This window comes from Elephas maximus, chromosome 8 (genome assembly GCF_024166365.1).
Source record: "Elephas maximus indicus isolate mEleMax1 chromosome 8, mEleMax1 primary haplotype, whole genome shotgun sequence".
NCBI lineage: Eukaryota > Metazoa > Chordata > Mammalia > Proboscidea > Elephantidae > Elephas > Elephas maximus.
Window position 1 is genome coordinate 46482016 of NC_064826.1, and position 21454 is coordinate 46503469.

Sequence of the window (21454 nt, forward strand, 5' to 3'; positions counted from 1 at the left end):
TTTCTTCCAGAGTTAGCCTGTGTGTCTCATTTATGTCTAATGTGTGTTATTTCAATTATTTTTTTTATCTTAGATGACTCCAGAATTGATGGTAAAAGCATGTAGTTTTTATACTGGAAATTTAGTAAAGACCTGCTTTAGGTAAGAATGTTTTCTATATACCATTTCTTCCTTTGTATTCTTATTCTTGATATTCTCTATACAAAGAGAATTTTTGGTCACATGTACTTATTTTATCTATTTAATCGTGTTTCTGCCATTTTGTATTGTATGTTTTTTATATATTTAATCAGCTTTTCCTTAGTTAAAATATGTTCTTCTATAAGGTGTCACCTTGTCTTTTTTTTTTTAAACAAAACTTTAAAATTGAAAATATGTGTCTACAATCCTTTTTCAGAAATCTTTGTAAACAGGTATGCTCTGGAATTTAGATTTATTTCTTTGTTGTTTTTAAGAAGGTAATTCTTTACACATATTGTATATTATATAACATCCTCAGCTGTGAATGGGGCAGCATGTTGAAATCCAACATACCAGAACATATTAGTATTTCTGTGGTGAAACATATAAATAGTCTTGCTTGCTAAGTGAAATAAAGGCTCTGAACGGCTGTGTCAGCTCCAGGAATACTTTGCTGTAAAATTAGTTAAGATCAGTTCTAGTTTTACCACTGAACAGGTAATGAAAAAAATTTTGGATTTGAGAACTTTCTGGATTTTAGAAATTTAGAAAAAGGAATAGAAAAAGGAAGTGCAACCTCAAAGATGATTAAAGGACTGGCTAGAAATAAAACAAGAAAAATAAATTTAGAAAATGGATGGATGAATTGCTAAAAAGAAACAAAGTTATAAAATTGTCATAGTATTCGAAATTTTTTTTTGGTATGTGAAGTAGGGATTGGATAATTTCATTTACAATCAATAACCTTTGGATTGGAAACCCTACTGGTATAGTGGTTAAGTGCTATGGCTGCCCGGCCGTTCAAATCCACCAGGCGCTCCTTGGAAACTACATGGGGCAGTTTTGACTTGACGGCGCTGGGTTTGGCTTTTTTTTTTTTAACCTTTGGATAATTTACTTAGAACAGGAGAAAAGTTTAAAAAAAATTAAAACTGGCCAGATATAGTAGGTAAAATTCATTGAAAGTGAATTAGAATTTCTAAAATGCATTGAAAATGATCAGAATTTCTAAAACTAAAAAATTTTAAATGAACAAAAATACAGAAAAGAACATAAAATATACCCTTAATAATTCTTTTCTTCTACCCTTGATAAATTTTTGAGTTGCTTTCAGTTTTTCGCTATCACAGACAACACTGCTATGAACATTGCCTCAGTTTCTCTAGGGTACAGATCTATGAATCGAAGTTCTGGACTGTAGATATGTGCAGCTTCGGTTTTACTAAACTATGCCAAGCTGTTTTCTAAATGACAGTACTCTTGTTGCTCCACATTCTCACCAGTAATTGGTCTTGTCAGACCTTTATTTTTTTGCCAGTTTGGTTGGTGTTTAGTATATCTCTTTGTGATTTTAATTTACATTTTCTTGTAACTAATGATCTTGAGTGGTTTATATAGGTTTTTATATGACTTTTTGGATTCATCTTTTGTGAAGAGCTTCTTCAAGCCTTTTGCCCAGTTTCTTTTTATTGGCTTATCGCCTTTTCTTATTAATTTGTAAGATTTCTTTATGTATTTAGAATACTAATCCTTCTCTAGTGCCTCTCAATGAAAGTTATATTATTTTCTTTGGGAGGTCTTGTAGATCATTTGCAATAAATCTTCCTTCTCACTCTCTGACTTGTTTTATCAAATTCTTTACAGTGTTTTTTGATGAGCAGAAGTTCTTAATTTGAACAAAGTCAAATGTTTCCTTTAGTATGATTTTGTTGTTTTGTTTAAGAATTCCTTCCCTCAGTGAAATCGTGAAGATATTCTCCCACGTTTTTCTAAAATATTAACCCCTTCACCTTTCATATTTAGATATTTGTGAAAAAGGACAGTTTCTTTTCTCCAGTTGTCTTCTTTTCTTGCCTTACTATGCTGCTAGGACTTTTAGTACAGTGTTAAATGGAAGTGAAGATAGAGGACATCCTTGACCTATTCCAGGACTTAAAGCGAAAGCATTCAAAGTGAAACCACTGAAAATCATGTTTGCTGTAGGGCTTTTTGTTTGTTTTTGGTAGATTCCTTTATCATATTAAAGAAGTTTGCTAAGAGTTTGGTTTTTTAAATGATAGATGCCTGCTGAATTTTATCAAGTCCCTTTTTAGCATCTGTTGAGATAATCATGTAATTCTTAATCCGTGAATGTGGTGAATTACATCAACTGATTTCCTAATGTCGAACTAACCCTGCATTTCTGTAACCAGGTCATGATGTATTATCCTTTTTACACATTACTGAATTTTGTCCACTATACTTTGTAAATATTTAGCATATATGTTCATTTGTGAGAGTGGCCTGTAATTTTCTTTTCTTATATTGTCTAGTCCAGTCTGGAGCCCTGGTGGTGCAGTGGTTAAGAACTCGGCTTCTAACCAAAAGGTTGGCAGTTTGAATTCACCAGGTGCTCCTTGGAAACCCTGTGAAGCAGTTCTAGTCTCTCCTATAGGGTTGCTATGAGTCGGAATCCACTCGATGGCAATGGATTTGGTTTTTGGTTAGTTGAGTTTTGGTATCAAGTTTATGCTTGCCTCATACAATAAGTGGGTGTATTTTTTCTTTTTCTGGAAGAGTAGTGTTGCCACTCCACATTATGATTCTCCCAATATTGGGTAAAGTGTTTGCTACTATTAAGATGACGAATCAGTAAGAAACCATGAGGAATGTCTGCAGCCTTTTTCTTCCAGCCTGCCTTCCACTGAAGCCCTGGAGAACAGCTGTATCTGTAGGGGAAGAGCTCATGCATGGGGACCCCTGCCCTTTTTTGGGTCACTCATCTCACAAGTCTTGGTTTCTCCATTTTGGGGGATATTTGTAGGATTTACTTAAGTTTTCTGCTTTTCTGGCCACAACTCTTTGCATCGCTGTCCTGAGAAAAAAGGTTTATGTCAGTTCCCAGTCCTATCATACTAATCTGGCAGAATTTGCTTGAGGTTAGTGGTGCATGGTTAGCACTTAGGGAATCCTCATCCCTAACTCAACATCATTCCTGGGTTTTCTTTTGTTGTTAATTTTGTGTACATATGTGTTTGCATATGCACGTATGCACGTGTATTGTAATATTCACCACCATATTTTCTAGAATTAATATGTACATTTGAATTTATCTGGGAATTCAAGACCTTTTAACATTCAACTAAATAAATCTCAGTAAAGTGCAAAGGTCTGATTTGGAAGAAACTAGGAAGCTCACAGATTATGCAATCAGCCTTCGTGTTTTGCATTGCCCCACTTCTGGAACTGTTTTGAGATTGATTCAAGACCGAACATTTCAACTCTGAACTTTATAAGGCCCTCTTTACCTGAACTGTGAAGAAAATCTACTGTCTGGATCACAGCCTTCTTGGGCCAAGGAAGCATTTACATATATTTGATTCCAGTTTAATTTTGGGCAACATAAAATAAAGCTTTGTTTGATATTTCTCAAATTCTTAAATAAAAGATGTGATTCATTATATTTAAAATGGCAATTACCATTGGTCATTGACAATTATTTGCAAATTTATGCTAATCTGGATTATTTAAAGCCCAAACTATTCATGTACTGTAAAATTGCATGAAAATCTATACTATCATAAATTCTATTATATTTCTTTTAATTGTACCAAGGTTTTGCTCTTCTATACAATCATGTATCTATTTTAAATGGAATGAATGTATACTGTTAATACAATCCTAGACTCAGAGAAGGCCAGGAAGCCCCATGGCCCCAAAGTTTCAAATACTGTACCCTATTTTCTTGTTTTTCTGAAATAAATATGTTAGAGGCGTATTCTAGGGTTAACACCAGGGTAATTCCTTTGGTAAGTTGAAGTTATGATAGCATGACTTTTTCCTGTGATTTCTTTATCTTGTCCAAAGAGAAATATAAAACTGTCGTATAATTTCCATTTTCCTCTCTAACCATCAGGAATTCGTCAAGCCATGCACAGTTTGTGGAAGTTTCTCTCTGTGCTGTGGTTTTTGAGGGGATAAGGGAGGCATCACTTCTCCCTCCTAATTTATTTACAAATGTATTTCCATAATATCAAACTATTATTTTTCTATATTTTCTGTGTGTAGCACTTGGAGAGACACAATACTATCCCGTGTAAGTGAAAGTGAGACTATGGCTAAAAATATGAAAAAAGCAAAGGAGTATAATGACTTCAGACTTCAAAGATGGATATTCTGTCACTGGCACCCGTATGTGGAAAATAAAAAACAGCAACGTAAAGGTAAGTCCCTATGTAGTAGCAATTAGTTTTTGTATTCATTTATTTACAAACTGAAGAAACTTAATTACACATAGTTTGTTCATTTAGAGACTTACTATTTTTATGTTTAGAGAATTGTCACAAAATGAGGGTAGTTTCACTGATTTAAAATATTTAATGAGACTTGTCTCAAAGGATTTTATTGTAATAAAAAGATATTTAAAATAAAATGCTATTTGTAAGTGTGTATATGGGTATATAAATATAAGTTTAAATAAGGATCTATTATCAGTTTTTTACATAATAGAGAGCTGTATACGTTGTTATTGTTGTATGCTGTCCAGTCGTTTCCAACTCATAGTGACCCTATATGACAGAGAACTGCCCCATTCGGTTTCCTAGGCTGTAATCTTTACAAGAGCAGATTGTCAGGTCTTTTCTCCTGTGGAGCTGTTGGTGGGTTTGAACCACTGACCTTTTGGTTAGCAGCCCAGTGTTTAACCATTGCACCACCAGGGCTCCTATACTGAATGTGGGTAACCAAAACTGATTTTTGTAGAGAGCTCTACAGTCTTTATAGATATTTCAATTAATGCATATATGATAAAACTTAAAGAAAAATTGTTCTTTTTTACTTAAAACATTGATAGATATAATGGTGTGTGTGCAAGGGTGGACAGTGCATGTATGGGGTTTTGGGAGCGGAAATAGAGAGCTCTCAGCCTTTGCTTAGATTTTATCCAGCTCACCAGATAGCAATTTGTTTTAGCTGCTGCAGCCTAGAGATACATTATCCTTTGACAGGCTGCTGTTGGTAACTCAGAGTGGACCCTGGGAAGATTTTAACGTAAGTGTAATGGAGGGGTGAAGCAGTTGCTGTGGAGTTGATGCTGACTCATGGCAACCCCATGTGTGTCGGAGTAGAATTGCGGTCCATAGGGTTTTCAATGGAATGGCAGATTGTGTGGAAGCAGATCACTAGGCCTTTAGCCCGAGGCACTTCTGGGTAAACGCAAATCTCCAATCTTTCGGTTAACAGCTGAGCTCGTTGACTGCACCACCCAGGGACTCTAGCAAAACCTGTTGCTGGTGAGTTGATTTCGACTCATAGGGACCCTATAGGACAGAGTAGAACTGCCCCACCTTTAGGGAAGCAGACTGTCTCATCTTTCGCCTGTGAAGAGGCTGTAGGTTTCCAGTGGGCAACCTTCCGGTTACCAGCCATGTGTTTAACCACTGCACCACTAGAGCTCCTCCAGGGACCCTAAACCAAATCAAACCAAAACAAACTCTTTGGCATCGAGTCAATTTCCACTCATAGAGACCCTACTGGACAAAGTAGAACTGCCCCATAGGGCTTCCAAGGCTGTAATCTTTACGGAAGCAGACTGCCACGTCTTTCTCACCGTGGAGCAGCTGGAGGGTTCCAACTGCCAAGGTTTCGGTTAGCAGCCGAGCACTTAGCCACTGCACCATCAGGTCTCCTCTAGGGACTCTAGAAACTGGTGAACTGGCTGACTAGAATTTAAAAGGGTTGTAATAATAGGTGATAAAAAACAACGACAACAAACCTCGTTGCAGTCCAGTTGATTGTATGAGTATAGCAGCCCTATGAGTAGAACTGCACCATAGGATTGGAATTGCTGACCTCTTGCTTAGCAGCTGAGCTCTAAACCCCTGTGCCACCAGGGCTCCGATAATAGGTGATAACTATCTTTAAAATTCATATCCTGGATAAACCACAAGCTCTGTAGCAAAAGCGGTTTAGTTTTTTACAGTAGAATGGCTTTTCTGTCAGTTTGTTTTCCTTTCTGAACTTGTTGTTAGGTGCCATCCATAGCTACCCTGTGTATGACAGAATGAAACACTGCACTTCTAGGCTGTAATTTTTTATTCTGCTTCTCAACTCCTTTCCCTCTTCTTGGCAGTTTCTTGGTCCTTCTTTTTGTTTTTCTTTTCACTTTTCCTCCCTCTTCCCTCTTTTGCATCCCCTCCTTCTCTTTTATTTCTCTGTATTCATCGCTTGTCTCTCTTGCTCTTTGTTTCCCCCACCTCCCAACATCTTTCTCACCGTTAGATTGACCCATGTGATAATGCCAATATTCATTCCTCCTTCCCTCCCTCCTCTCTCTCTGCTCTGCTTTTCCCTAATGCCATCTCTCTGCTCTCCATTTCCCTAATGTCATTCACCTGCCTCTTCTCCATGTATTACCCCCTTTCTATTTCCTGCTCTTTATCTTCTTATCCCTCTTTAAGTTGCTTCTGTATAAAGCAGGGATGTATACCCTGCTTCCTGGCCTGGCCCTTGTATTTGAGCTTTTGATCCCTGGCTAACATATAAAAGGAAGTCTTTTAAATCATAGGGCATTTAATTAAATTCAAAGGCACTATTGTATTTTTACACAAATCATGCATGCCTTCTACATTTGTTTGCCAGTTGCTCCTCCCACCCACCTCCCCACCCGCCCTGGGGTATTTTGTAAATGCTTGTACTGGTCATCTAGTGCTGCTATAACAGAAATACCACAAGTGGATGGCTTTAACGAAGAGAAGTTTATTGTCTCGCAGTCCTGTAGGCTAGAAGTCCGAACTCAGGGTGCCAGCTCCAGGGGAAGGCTTTCTCTCTCTGGAGGAAGGTCCTTGTCATCAATCTTCCCTTGATTTGGAAGCATCTCAGCACAGGAACCTCAGGTCCAAAGGACATGCTTTTCTCCCAGCACTGTTTCTTGATGGTATGAGGTCCCCATGTCTCTCTGCTTGCTTCTCTCTTTTTTATATCTTAAAAGAGATTGGCTTAAGACACTATCCAATCTTGTGGCTCTCATCAGTACAACGGTCACTAATCCATCTCGTTAAATCATAGTGATAGGATTTACAACACATAGGGAAATCACATCAGATGGCAAAATGGTAGACAATCATACAATACCGGGACAGTGTTCTACGCTATTTTTTTTTCACAGCAACGTGTAAAAAAAATAGTGGCATAGCGGCACTTATGAAAATACCTCAAGGTGGGAGGAGGGAGTAATTGGCAAACAAATGAAGGCATGTGTTATTTGTGTAAAAATATGGTAGATCTGAATACTACCTCATAATTATATTTTTTATAAATGAGCTTGGAATTTTATAAATAACTGATTAGTTAAAAAAGAAATGATATGTATATTGACATTTCTATTACATCTTAATTTCTAAGGACAAAGGTGATGTTTACAAGTTAATAAAGTCTCAGGAGTACTATCAAATGCTCCCAAAGTAATTAATTTCAGATATAATTACAGCTCAGCAAAAATTACCAGATGCAACATTGGTTCATATTATAAACATGATGGGATATTAAAATACTTTGTTTTTTGGAAACAGTTTTGACTATATACAATAACAACTTTTTTTTAGAGACACTGTTGCGGATCCAAAAGATGTATAGTTACAAGCTAATAAATATCCTAACAAAATGGCGGGATAAAGCAAGATATAAGAATAGAAAGAGAGAAGATGACCTGGTATGGTATATTGGAAACTTATTATCTTGCAGTTATATTCATAAGCTGTTAATCTCATTGCCTCAGGTAATAATGCTATATATGGAAAACACTAAAATCCTGACTATTATGTACTTTCAGTGGCAGCTTTGTTCTTTTAACTCAGTAATTTAAATTTCACTTCAGCACCCAAAATATTTCCTAATAAATTCTGTTGCTTTGTTTAAATGATTAACATGAAAGAAAAATCTCTTAACACTTTATTTAAATTTACTGATGAAGAAACTGAGAATTTTGTTTAAAAATATTTAAATGGATATACCTGTTATACCTGTTGCTGTTGAGTAGATTCCGACCCATAGTGACCCTATAGGACAGAGTAGAACTGCCCCATAGAGTTTCCAAGGAGCACCTGGTGGATTCGAACGGCTGACCTTTCGGTTAGCAGCCGTAACACTTAACTACTTCACCACCAGGGTTTTCTTAAATAGGTATAGATATCCAAAATGGAAGAGAAATTAGTAGATTAGTAGAGAAATAATAATCATATTATGATGAATATCATAAATGATAAAGACTGAATAAATTTATTCCTTTTCTACATAAGATTATATTGCTATTTATTCATTCTTTTTCAACATCCAATTTGAGAAATTATAATTTTAATTATTAAGTTTTTTTATTATTAAATTGTTAAACTTAAAGGACTGTTCTTAACTGAGACACCCACTAAGAGTTAAACAACTGAAACAGAGGACTCAAGCAAACTCCTCCAAACTTAAAAATACCTGTAGTTTGCTTCAGCTAGTAGTATATTGTTACTAATATTGTTGGAGAATATTCAGAGTAACTACTAGCATGCTGGATTTTTTTTTTTTTTTGTAGTTCTTTAGTAGGAAATAGTTTGCTAATATTCTTTGAAACACAAAGTCAGGATAAATAAGACAGAGAAAAATAGGAAGAAAATTAAACCTCCCTGTTTTGTGGTTGTCCTGTGGAGGGCAGGATCAATCCCCATGCCTCGCTCCTGCAAAATTGGGTCACATGTTAAGACTGGTATCACCACATTCTCTTCCCTTAGTTCTGGTCTCCGATATAATGGCTGTCACCTTATTAAATTCTCTCATCTCTTTTTTCTTTTCTTCTTATCCCTTCCTAATATTTTCTAAGAGAGTTCATTGAACCATATCTTCCACATCACTAATTTTTCCTTTGGTTGCTTCCATTTCCACCGTTCAACCCATTCATTGACTTCTCTGTTTGAAGAATCATAGTTTTTATGGTCAGTGTCTTAATTTGTTTTCATAATTGCTGTTTCTAATCATGTTTTTATGTGTGATCATGATAGCGTGTTCCTGGTTCTTTTTTGGAGCATTCTTCTTTTTTGAGCTGTGAAATTTATTAATAGAACAGGAGAGGGGCCTTCCAGTTCTGACCTATACTCACCTGCTCCAATGTCACCTCCAGACTTGGGCTTTCTCAAATCCATGTGGCAGAGGAAATAGCTCTGTCCCAGTCCAATTCCTGACTCTTACTCCTCTTCCTCCAGTCCCAAGCTATCATCTTTCTTCTCCATGTGGTCTCAGACAGTTTTGACCTTCCCTTGGGGGGATTTCATATGTCTGGTCTTAGTTGTTCAGCACGAACATAAGATTCATCAATCTCTTCATCTCTTCTGTAGCATCTCCAGTTTTATGTCCTGGGAAGGATGCAGCAGCCTGTGCTAGCTAGCTGTCTTATCTGTAATTAGAAATCTTTGGATAGTAGCATTAGTTAGAAATGTCTATCATTTTGTTTCTGAAGCTGCATCCTGCTCTCTTCTCCCTATTGAGTGTAGTATAGTCTGTGGAACAAAACAGAACAAGTCCATCAGAACTTCTTTTCCGTAACAGTGCTTTAAATATTTAAATATAATGATTGCTTTTAGCCCTAGAGTCTTTTCTAAGCTAAATGAATTTTCTTGCTTCGGTAATATTTTATGGGTTGTGTTTCCTAGAGTCAAAAATCTCTGGGAACGCTCTTGTGAATGGAGTTTAATTTGTCAATTACCATCTCTTCCTCCCTCCCTCCCTCCCTCCCTCCCTCCCTCCCTTCCTTCCTTCCTTCCTTCCTTCTTTCCTCCCTCCCTCCCTTCCTTCCATTCACCCAACAAACAGTACTGAATGTGTTCTTTATCTGATGCATTATACATCTCTTAAAATACAGCATCTGGATCAAGATATCTACTTGAGATGTGGTTGAATTAAAGCTAATGACTATTTCTTGGGATTTGATTACTATTCCTCTATTATTAAATCTTTAGACAATTATACTTTAATTTCTTGATATCGTTATGTGACCCTAGCTGCAATCTCTGTAATGTGACAGCACACTCCCTCTTTCCACCCCAGGTTTCCCATGTGCATTCACCCAGTTCGTATCCCCTTCTGCCTGCTCATCCCACCTCTGGACAGGTGCTGCCCATTTAGTCTTGAATATCTTCTTGAGCTAAGAAGCACACTCTTCATGAGTATTTTATGTTTTATAGTCCAGTCTAATCTTTGTCTGAAGGGTTGGCTTCAGGAATGGTTTTAATTCTGAGTTAACAGAGAGTCCAGGGGCCATGTCTTCAGGGGTTCCTCCACTCTCAGTCAGACCATTAAGTCTAGTCTTTTTACGTGAATTTGTGTTCTGCTCCACGCTTTTCTCCTGCTCCGTCAGGGACTCTCTATTGTGTTCACTTTCAGGGCAGTCATTGGTGGTAGCTGGGCACCATCTAGTTCTTCTGGTCTTAGGCTTTTGTTTCTTAGGATAATATTTTCCTTGTCTTTGGTGTTCTTCATTCTTCTTTGCTTGAGGTAGGCTGGGGCCAGTTGATGCATATTAGATGGTTGCTCACAAACTTTTAAGACCCCAGACGCCAGTCACCAAAGTGGGTTGCAGAACATTTTCTTAATAAACTTTGTTATACCAATTGACCTAGATGTCCCTCAAAACCATGGTCCCCAGACCCCCACCACTGCTACTTTGTCCTTCGAAGTATTTGGTTGTGTTGAGGAAACTTCTTAGCTTTTGGCTTAGTCCAGTTGTGTTGACTTCCCCAGTACTGTGTATTGTCCTTCTCTTCACCTAAGATAATTCTTGTCTACTGTCTAATTAGTGAATTCCCCTCTCCCTCCCTCCCCACCCTCGTAACCATCAAAGAATATTTTCTCCTGTGTTTAAAACTTTTCTTGAGTTATAGTGTTGGTCTCATACAATATTTGTCCTTTTGTGACTGACTAATTTCACTCAGCATAATGCCCTCAAGATTCGTCCGTGTCGTGAGCTGTTTCTCGGGTTCTTCATTGTTCTTTATCATAGTGTTGTATTTCATTGTATGTATGTACCATAATTTGTTTACCCATTTGTCTATTGATGGGCACCTAGGTTGTTTCCATCTTTTTGCTATTGTGAACAGTGCTGCCACGAACATGGGAGTGCATCTATCTATTTGTGTGATGGCTCTTATTTCTCTGGGATATATTCCATGGAGTGGGATTGATGGATCACATGGTACTTTTATTTCTAGCATTTTAAGGAAGCACCAAATTGATTTCCAAAGTGGATGTACCATTTTACATTCCCACCAGCAGTGTGTAAGTGTTCCAGTCTCCCCACAACTTCTCTGACATTTATTATTTTGTGTTTTTTGAATTAATGCTAGCCTTGTTGGGGTGAGATGGTATCTCATTGTGGTTTTGATTTGCATTTCTCTAATGGCTAATGATCATGAGCATTTCCTCATGTATCTGTTAGCCACCTGAATGTCTTCTTTGGTGAAGTGCTTGTTCATATCCTTTGCCCATTTTTTAAATTGGGTTATTTTTCTTTCTGTTGTTGAGGTTTGGCAGTATCTTGTAGATTTTAGAGTTTAGACCTTGATCGCACAGGTCGTAGCCAAAGTTTTTTTCCCAGTCTGTAGGTTATCTTTTTCACTTTTTTGGTGAAGTCTTTGGATGAGCATGAGTGTTTGATTTTTCGGAGCTCCCACTTATCTAGTTTCTCTTCTGGTGTTTGTGCATTTTTATTTATGGTTTGTATTGTGTTTATGCCATGTATTAGGGCTCCTAACTTGTCCCTATTTTTTCTTCCATGATCTTTATTGTTTTAGATTTTATATTTAGGTCTTTGATCCATTTTGAGTTAGTTTTTGTACATGGTGTGAGGTATGGGTGTTGTTTCATTTTTCTGAAAATCTTTCACTCTTTAGGGTCTCTTAAAGATTCTGATTCCAGCCAGCTTCCTCCCAGACATTCTCACATACTGCTCGCCTGCAAAGGACAGTAAAGTCTCCTCCTTAGAAGTCAGGGGGTACTCTAAGTAATCTTCTCTTACGATAGTGATTAATTAAAAACTTTATTTTGTTCTACTATCTCTGAAGACTTTCCATTCTATACTAATATAAGAATTTACATTTATTTCCATTAGAGTCTAGATATCTGAAGTGAAGCCTGGTACAACAGTCACAGCAGTGACACTATTATCTCTAGTTGCTGGATTCTTATTGTTTCTTTGTCTATCACTAAGTTAACACTACATTTGACTCCAGTTGCTCGAGCAAAGCATAATGTTTTGCACATAATAGTTGTTGTATAAATACATGTATACCTAGTATTTTATACACACACATTATAACCCAAAAACCCAGTGCCGTTGAGTCGATTTTATATATATATATATATTATATGCATGTATATATATGTGTTGTTGTTGTTGTTAGGTGCCATTGAGTCAGTTCCAACTCATAGTGACCCTGTGTACCACAGAACAAAACACTGCCTGGCCCTGTGCCATCCTCACAGTTGTTATTATGCTTGAGTCCATTGCTGCAGCCACTGCATCAATCTATCTTCTTGAGATTCTTTCTCTTTTTTGCTGACTGTCTGCTTTACCGAGGATAATGTCCTCCAGGGGCTGGTCCCTCCTGATAACATGTCCAAAGTATGTGAGATGTAGTCTTGCCAGCTTTGCTTCTAAGGAACATTCTGGCTGTACTTCCTCCAAAAAAGATTTGTTCCTTCTTTTTGTAGTCCATGAGTCCATGGTGTATTCAATATTCTTCACCAACACCACAATTCAAAGGCATCAATTCTTCCTTGTCTTCTTTATTCAAAGGCCAGCTTTCACATGCATATGAGGCTATTGAAAATACCATGGCTTGGGTCAGGCACACCTTAGTCTTCAAGGTCTTTTGCAGCAGATTTGCCCAAGGCAAAGCATCGTTTGATTTCTTGACTGCATCTCCTATGGGTGTTGATTGTAGATCCAAGAAAAATGACAATTTCAAGTAATCAATCTGAGTAATAGTGACAATTTCAATCTTTCCTTTGTTTATCATGATGTTGCTTATTGGTCCAGTTGTGAGGATTTTTGTTTTCTTCATGTTAGGTATAATCCATACTGGGGGCTATGGTCTTTATCAATAAGTGCTTGAAGTCCTCCTCACTTTCAGCAAGCAAGGTTGTGTCATCTGCATAATGTAGCTTGTTAACAAGTCTTTATATATATAACTTCATTTAACCCCTACAATAATTCCATGGATTTTATAATTATGTTTATTGCAGATGTTAAAACATGAACTTCAACTAAGAAAATGGAAAAGTAAGTCAAAATCAAAATTAGTGACTGAAGAAGAATCCATGTTTCCTCGACGAAGTCCATCTGAATTCTCTCTAGTAGGTGAGAGTCTTCCATTTGACATTTCACTGTTACCTGAAAGAGCAATATTACAGGTTTGTATTATTCGTATGTCTTAACCAGTTCTTTTCACAATGCTTGTTTAAAGAGTAGTTTTATGAACCTTACGTGAGTGATAGAAGTCATATTTCAAAAAAATTTTTTTTAATGAATAACTTCGGAAAATCTCATTTTTGGAGGTCATTCATTTGGAATGTTATAAGATAAATACAAAAATTAAAAATGGAGAAATTGAAACCATTAGAAATAAGAATGAAAAGAATATTCCCTTCCTCCTTTAAGCATACGTTGTCATTTGAGATTTAACAGATATTAAAGACACTAACTCTTATCTTCTAATTTTTAGTCCCTAGTCCCTTAACCTAAACACTATGCCTTCATTCTGCAATGTCTTGTTGCACCTGTCAGTTAGTTAAAATATCTATGGTATCATGTTTCTTCCTTAGATTGTGAATTCATAAAAAACAAGAGTCGCATGTCTATATCTAACAGCTCATTGAATTGCTTTTTGAAAAAGAAACCATAATTCCAACTTCTGGTTATATTCTGTCCCATTTTGATAGATAGGTAGAACTACCTGATAAATGGCTGAACAGTTACAAAATATCATGTTATTCTGGTTGCTGGCAACTTTACATTTAAAATCCCATATATTGAACCTACTCTTTAAATGCAGAGAATTGAGTTATTTCTGGAAACTTGAAATGCAAGTGTAATATTTATATATCTTGCACTTTGTAATAGCATGGACTTAAGGATATTTTTGCCCGTTGTTTCTCCCTTTATAAGTTGTCTGCTCATAGTGTTTTTATCTGGCCTATTTTTAAGTTGAACTTCCTACAGGTTTCTTATTGGTTTGTAATAGCTCTTTATGTATTGGCAATATTAATCCTTTGTCTGGAATACATTTGGAGATGTTTTTTCCGCACTTGATGTTTGCTTTCAATTTTGCCTGTGGAGTCCTTTGATAACAGATATTTAAAATTTGTATATAATCAAGTCTATCACCCTTGCCCTGGTGGTGTAGTGGTTAAGTGCTATGGCTGTTAACCAAGAAGTCAGCAGTTCGAATCTGCCAGGTGCTCCCTGGAAACTCTATGGGGCAGTTCTACTCTGTCCTATAGGGTCGCTATGAGTTGACTCGATGGCAGTGGGTTTGGGTTTTTTTTTTTTTTTTTTTGGTTTATCACCCTTGCCCTAATTATTTCTCTTTTTGTGTTACTAATATGTCTTCTCATTCTTAGTTGTTTTTCTAAACTATATCACTTTTTTTTTTTATATCACATTCCTTCCTAGACTTATGCAGCTGTGTTTGTTTTTTGAACTCCTATTTCTTTGACTGATGATGTTTTTTGTTTACTTAATCAGTGGCTACTCTAGAGTTTGCAATATTCATTTTTAACTTATCATATATTCCTTCAAATAACTTTATACCACTTTCCATTTAACATAAAAACCCAACAATTCATTTTTCCGTTCTTGTGCTTTGTGCTATTATTGTCATACATTTTATATTTACATATTTATAAAGCCTAAAATATAATTTATTATTTTGCTTTAAACAATTATCTTTTACCAAGCATACTGCTTTTTTTTTTAGTTTTAACAATATTAAGCTTACAGAAAAGTTGCAAGTACAATACAAAAAACTTTTTCTCCTGAATAATTTTTTTTTTTAACTTTTATTGAGCTTCAAGTGAACGTTTACAAATCAAGTCAGACTGTCACATATAAGTTTATATACATCTTACTCCGTTCTCCCACTTGCTCTCCCCCTAATGAGTCAGCCCTTCCAGTCTCTCCTTTCGTAATAATTTTGCCAGCTTCCAACTCTCTCTATCCTCCCATCCCCCCTCCAGACAGGAGATGCCAACACAGTCTCAAGTGACCACTTGATATAATTAGCTCACTCTTCATCAGCATCTCTCACCTACCCACTATCCAGTCCCTTTCACGTCTGATGAGTTGTCTTCGGGAATGGTTCCTGTCCTGTGCCAACAGAAGGTTTGGGGACCATGACTGCCGGGATTCCTCTAGTCTCAGTCAGACCATTAAGTATGATCTTTTTATGCGAATTTGGGGTCTGCATCCCACTGATCTCCTGCTCCCTCAGGGGTTCTCTGTTGCGCTCCCTGTCAGGGCAGTCCTCGATTGTGGCCAGGCACCAACTAGTTCTTCTGGTCTCAGGATGATGTAGGTCTCTGGTTCATGTGGCCCTTTCTGTCTCTTGGGCTCTTAGTTGTGGTGTGACCTTGGTGTTCTTCATTCTCCTTTGCTCCAGGTGGGTTGAGACCAATTGATGCATCTCAGATGGCCGCTTGTTAGCATTTAAGACCCCAGATGCCACATTTCAAAGTGGGATGCAGAATGTTTTCAAAATAGAATTATTTTGCCAATTGACTTAGAAGTCCCCTTAAACCATGGTCCCAAAGCCCCCGCCCTTGCTCCCCTGACCTTTGAAGCATTCATTTTATCCTGGAAACTTCTTTGCTTTTGGTCCAGTCCAGTTGAGCTGACCTTCCATGTATTGAGTATTGTCCTTCCCTTCACCTAAAGCACTTCTTATCTACTAATTAATCAGTAAAAAAAACCCTCTCCCACCCTCCCTCCCTCCCCACCTCGTAACCACAGAAGTATGTGTTCTTCTCAGTTTATACTATTTCTCAAGATCTTATAATAGTGGTCTTATACAATATTTGTCCTTTTGCCTCTGACTGATTTCGCTCAGCATAATGCCTTCCAGGTTCCTCCATGTTATGAAATGTTTCATAGATTCGTCACTGTTCTTTATCGATGCGTAGTATTCCATTGTGTGAATATACCGCAATTTATTTAGCCATTCATCCATTGATGGACACCTTGGTTGCTTCCAGCTTTTTGCTATTGTAAACAGAGCTGCAACAAACATGGGTGTGCATATATCTGTTTGTGTGAAGGCTCTTATTTCTCTAGGGTATATTCTGAGGAGTGGGATTTCTGGGTTTTATGGTAGTTCTAGTTCTAACTGTTTAAGGAAACGCCAGATAGATTTCCAAAGTGGTTGTACCATTTGACATTCCCACCAGCAGTGTATAAGAGTTCCAATCTCTCCGCAGCCTCTCCAACATTTATTATTTTGTGTTTTTTGGATTAAGGCCAGCCTGTTGGAGTGCGATGGAATCTCATCGTAGTTTTAATTTGCATTTCTCTAATGGCTAATGATCGAGAGCATTTTCTCATGTATCTGTTAGCTGCCTGAATATCTTCTTTAGTGAAGTGTGTGTTCATATCCTTTGCCCACTTCTTGATTGGGTTGTTTGTCTTTTTGTGGTTGAGTTTTGACAGAATCATATAGATTTTAGAGATCAGGCGCTGGTCAGAGGTGTCATAGCTGAAAATTCTTTCCCAGTGTGTAGTGGTCTTTTTACTCTTTTGGTGAAGTCTTTAGATGAGAATAGGTGTTTGATTTTTAGGAGCTCCCAGTTATCTGGTTTCTCTTCGTCATTTTTGGTAAAGTTTTGTATTCTGTTTATGCCTTCTATTAGGGCTCCTAAGGTTGTCCCTATTTTTTCTTCCATGATCTTTATCGTTTTAGTCTTTATGTTTAGGTCTTTGATCCACTTGGAGTTAGTTTTTGTGTATGGCGTGAGGTATGGGTCCTGTTTCATTTTTTTGCAAATGGATATCCAGTTATGCCAGCACCATTTGTTGAAAAGACTATCTTTTCCCCAATTAACTGACTCTGAGCCTTTGTGAAATATCAGCTGCTCGTATGTGGATGGATTTATATCTGGGTTCTCAATTCTGTTCCACTGGTCTATGTGCCTATTGTTGTACCAGTACCAGGCTGTTTTGACTACTGTGGCTGTGTAATAGGTTCTGAAATCAGGTAGAGTGAGGCCTCCCACTTTCTTCTTCTTTTTCAGTAATGCTTTGCTTATCCGAGGCTTCTTTCCCTTCCATATGAAGTCGGTGATTTGTTTCTCTATCACCTTAAAAAATGACATTGGAATTTGGATTGGAAATGCATTGTATGTATGGATGGCTTTTGATAGAATAGACATTTTTACTATGTTAAGTCTTCCTATCCATGAGCAAGGTATGTTTTTCCACTTAAGTATGTCCTTTTTAATTTCTTGTAGTAGAGCTTTGTAGTTTTCTTTGTATAGGTCTTTTACATCCTTGGTAAGATTTATTCCTAAGTGTTTTATCTTCTTGGGGGCTACTGTGAATGGTATTGATTTGGTGATTTGCTCTTCGATGTTCTTTTTGTTGATGTAGAGGAATCCAAGTGATTTTTGTATGTTTATCTTATAACCTGAGACTCTGCCAAACTCTTCTATTAGTTTCAGTAGTTTTCTGGAGGATTCCTTAGGGTATTCTGTGTATAAGATCATGTCAGCTGCAAAAAGAGATAATTTTACTTGGTCCTTGCCAATCCGGATGCCCTTTATTTCTTTGTCTAGCCTAATTGCCCTGGCTAGGACTTCTAGCACGATGTTGAATAAGAGCGGTGATAAAGGGCATCCTTGTCTGGTTCCTGTTATTAAGGGAAATGCTTTCAGATTCTCTCCATTTAGAGTGATGTTGGCTGTTGGCTTTGAATAAAAAAAAAAAAAAGCCCTTTATTATGTTGAGGAATTTTCCTTCAATTCCTATTTTGGTGAGAGTTTTTGTCATAAATGGGTGTTGGACTTTGTCAAATGCCTTTTCTGCATCAATTGATAAGATCATGTAGTTTTTGTCCTTTGTTTTATTTATGTGGTGGATTACATTAATGGTTTTTCTGATATTAAACCAGCCTTGCATACCTGGTATAAATCCCACTTGATCATGGTGAATTATTTTTTGGATATGTTGTTGAATTCTATTGGCTAGAATTTTGTTGAGGATTTTTGCATCTATGTTCATGAGGGATATAGGTTTGTAATTTTCTTTTTTTGTGATGTCTTTACCTGGTTTTGGTATCAGGGAGATGGTGGCTTCATAGAATGAGTTGGGTAGTATTCTGTCATTTTCTATACTTTGAAATACCTTTAGTGGTGTTAACTCTTCTCTGAAAGTTTGGTAGAACTCTGCCGTGAAGCCGTCTGGGCCAGGGCTTTTTTTTGTTGGGAGTTTTTTGATTACTGTTTCAATCTCTTTTTTTGTTATGGGTCTATTTAGTTGTTCTACTTCTGATTGTGTTAGTTTAGGTAGGTAGTGTTTTTCCAGGAATTCATCCATTTCTTCTAGGTTTTCAAATTTGTTAGAGTACAATTTTTTGTAATAATCTGATATGATTCTTTTAACTTCAGTTGGGTCTGTTGTGATGTGGCCCTTCTCGTTTCTTATTCAGGTTATTTGTTTCCTTTCCTGTATTTCTTTAGTCAGTCTAGCCAAAGGTTTATCAATTTTGTTAATTTTTTCAAAGAACCAGCTTTTGGCTTTGTTAATTCTGTCAATTGTTTTTCTGTTCTCTAATTCATTTAGTTCAGCTCTAATTTTTATTATTTGTTTTCTTCTGGTGCCTGATGGATTCTTTCGTTGCTCACTTTCTATTTGTTCAAGTTGTAGGGACAGTTCTCTGCTTTTGGCTCTTTCTTCTTTTTGTATGTGTGCATTTATTGATATAAATTGACCTCTGAGCACTGCTTTTGCTGTGTCCCAGAGGTTTTGATAGGAAGTATTTTCATTCTCGTTGCATTCTATGCATTTCCTTATTCCCTCCTTGATGTCTTCTATAACCCAGTCTTTTTTCAGGAGGGTATTGTTCAGTTTCCAAGTATTTGATTTCTTTTCCCTACTTTTTCTGTTATTGATTTCCACTTTTATTGCCTTGTGGTCTGAGAAGATGCTTTGTGATATTTCGATGTTTTGGATTCTGCAAAGGTTTGTTTTATGACCTAATATGTGGTCTATTCTAGAGAATGTTCCATGTGCGCTAGAAAAAAAAGTGTACTTTGCAGCAGTTGGGTGGAGAGTTCTGTATAAGTCAATGAGGTCAAGTTGGTTGATTGTTGTAATTAGGTCTTCCGTGTCTCTATTGAGCTTCTTACTGGATGTCCTGTCCTTCTCCGAAAGTGGTGTGTTGAAGTCTCCCACTATAATTGTGGAGGTGTCTATCTCACTTTTCAGTTCTGTTAAAATTTGATTTATGTATCTTGCAGCCCTGTCATTGGGTGCATAAATATTTAATATGGTTATATCTTCCTGATCAATTGTCCCTTTTATCATTATGTAGTGTCCTTCTTTATTCTTTGTGGTGGATTTAAGTCTAAAGTCTATTTTGTCAGAAATTAATATTGCTAGTCCTCTTCTTTTTTGCTTATTGTTTGCTTGATATATTTTTTTCCATCCTTTGAGTTTTAGTTTGTTTGTGTCTCTAAGTCTAAGGTGTGTCTCTTGTAGGCAGCATATAGACGGATCGTGTTTCTTTATCCATTCTGAGACTCTCTGTCTCTTTATTGGTGCATTTAGTCCATTTACATTCAGCGTAATTATAGATAAATAAGTGTTTAGTGTTGTCATCTTGATGCCTTTTTATGTGTGTTGTTGACAATTTCATCTTTCCACTTACTTTTTTGTGCTGAGACGTTTTTCTTAGTAAATTGTGAGATCCTCATTTTCATAGTATTTGACTTTATGTTAGTTGAGTCGTTACATTTTTCTTGGCTTTTATCTTGAGTGATGGAGTTGTTATACCACTTTGTGGTTACCTTAATATTTACCCCTATTTTTCTAAGTAAAAACCTAACTTGTATTGTCCTATATTGCCTTGTATCCCTTTCCATATGGCAGTTCTATGCCACCTGTATTTAGTCCCTCTTTTTGATTATTGTGATCTTTTACGTATTGACTTCAATGATTCCCTGTTATGAGCATTTTTTTTTTTTAATTAATCTTAATTTGTTTGTTTTTGTGATTTCCCTATTTGAGTTGATATCAGGATGTTCTGTTTTGTGACCTTGTGTTGTGCTGGTATCTGATATTATTGTTTTTCTGACCAATTTCCTTTAGTATTTCTTGTAGCTTTGGTTTGGTTTTTGCAAATTCTCTAAGCTTGTGTTTATCTGTAAATATCTTAATTTCGCCTTCATGTTTCAGAGAGAGTTTTGCTGGATATATGATCCTTGGCTGGCAGTTTTTCTCCTTCAGTGCTCTGTATATGTCATCCCATTGCCTTCTTGCCTGCATGGTTTCTGCTGAGTAGTCTGAACTTATTCTTATTGATTCTCCCTTGAAGGAGACCTTTCTTTTCTCCCTGGCTGCTTTTAAAATTTTCTCTTTATCTTTGGTTGTGGCAAGTTTGATGATAATATGTCTTGGCGTTTTTCTTTTTGGATCAATCTTAAATGGGGTTCGATGAGCATCTTGGATAGATATCCTTTTGTCTTTCATGATGTCAGGGAAGTTTTCTGTCAGCAGATCTTCAACTATTTTCTCTGTGTTTTCTGTCCTCCCTCCCTGTTCTGGGACTCCAATCACTCGCAAGTTATCTTTTTTGGTAGAGTCCCACATGATTCTTAGGGTTTCTTCATTTTTTTTAATTCTTTTATCTGATTTTTTTTCAGCTATGTTGGTGTTAATTCCCTGGTCATCCAGATTTCCCAGTCTGCATTCTAATTGCTTGAGTCTGCTCCTCTGACTTCCTATTGCATTGTCTAATTCTGTAATTTTATTGTTAATCTTTTGGATTTCTGAAAGCTGTCTTTCTTTGGATTCTTGCAACTTCTTAATTTTTCCACTATGTTCTTGAATAAGCTTTTTGAGTTCTTCAACTGTTTTATCAGTGTGTTCCTTGGCTTTTTCTGCAGTTTGCCTTATTTCGTTTCTGAGGTCATCCCTGATGTCTTGAAGCATTCTGTAAATTAGTTTTTTATATTCTGTATCTGATAATTCCAGGACAGTATCTGCATTTGAGAAAGACTT

At 36.7% G+C, this 21454-nt stretch overlaps 1 protein-coding gene across 4 annotated transcripts in view; it reads left to right on the plus strand.

Annotated features, from left to right (window-relative positions):
• FBXL13 (F-box and leucine rich repeat protein 13) overlaps positions 1-21454 on the plus strand; it is a 358734-nt gene that overhangs the window by 53442 nt on the left and 283838 nt on the right. For all 4 annotated transcript variants that reach the window (XM_049893085.1, XM_049893086.1, XM_049893083.1 and 1 more), the window contains exons 4-7: positions 74-141; positions 4228-4382; positions 7761-7867; positions 13432-13599. In XM_049893085.1, coding sequence (XP_049749042.1) covers positions 74-141; positions 4228-4382; positions 7761-7867; positions 13432-13599 — 498 coding nt within the window. The remainder of the gene's footprint in view (positions 1-73; positions 142-4227; positions 4383-7760; positions 7868-13431; positions 13600-21454) is intronic.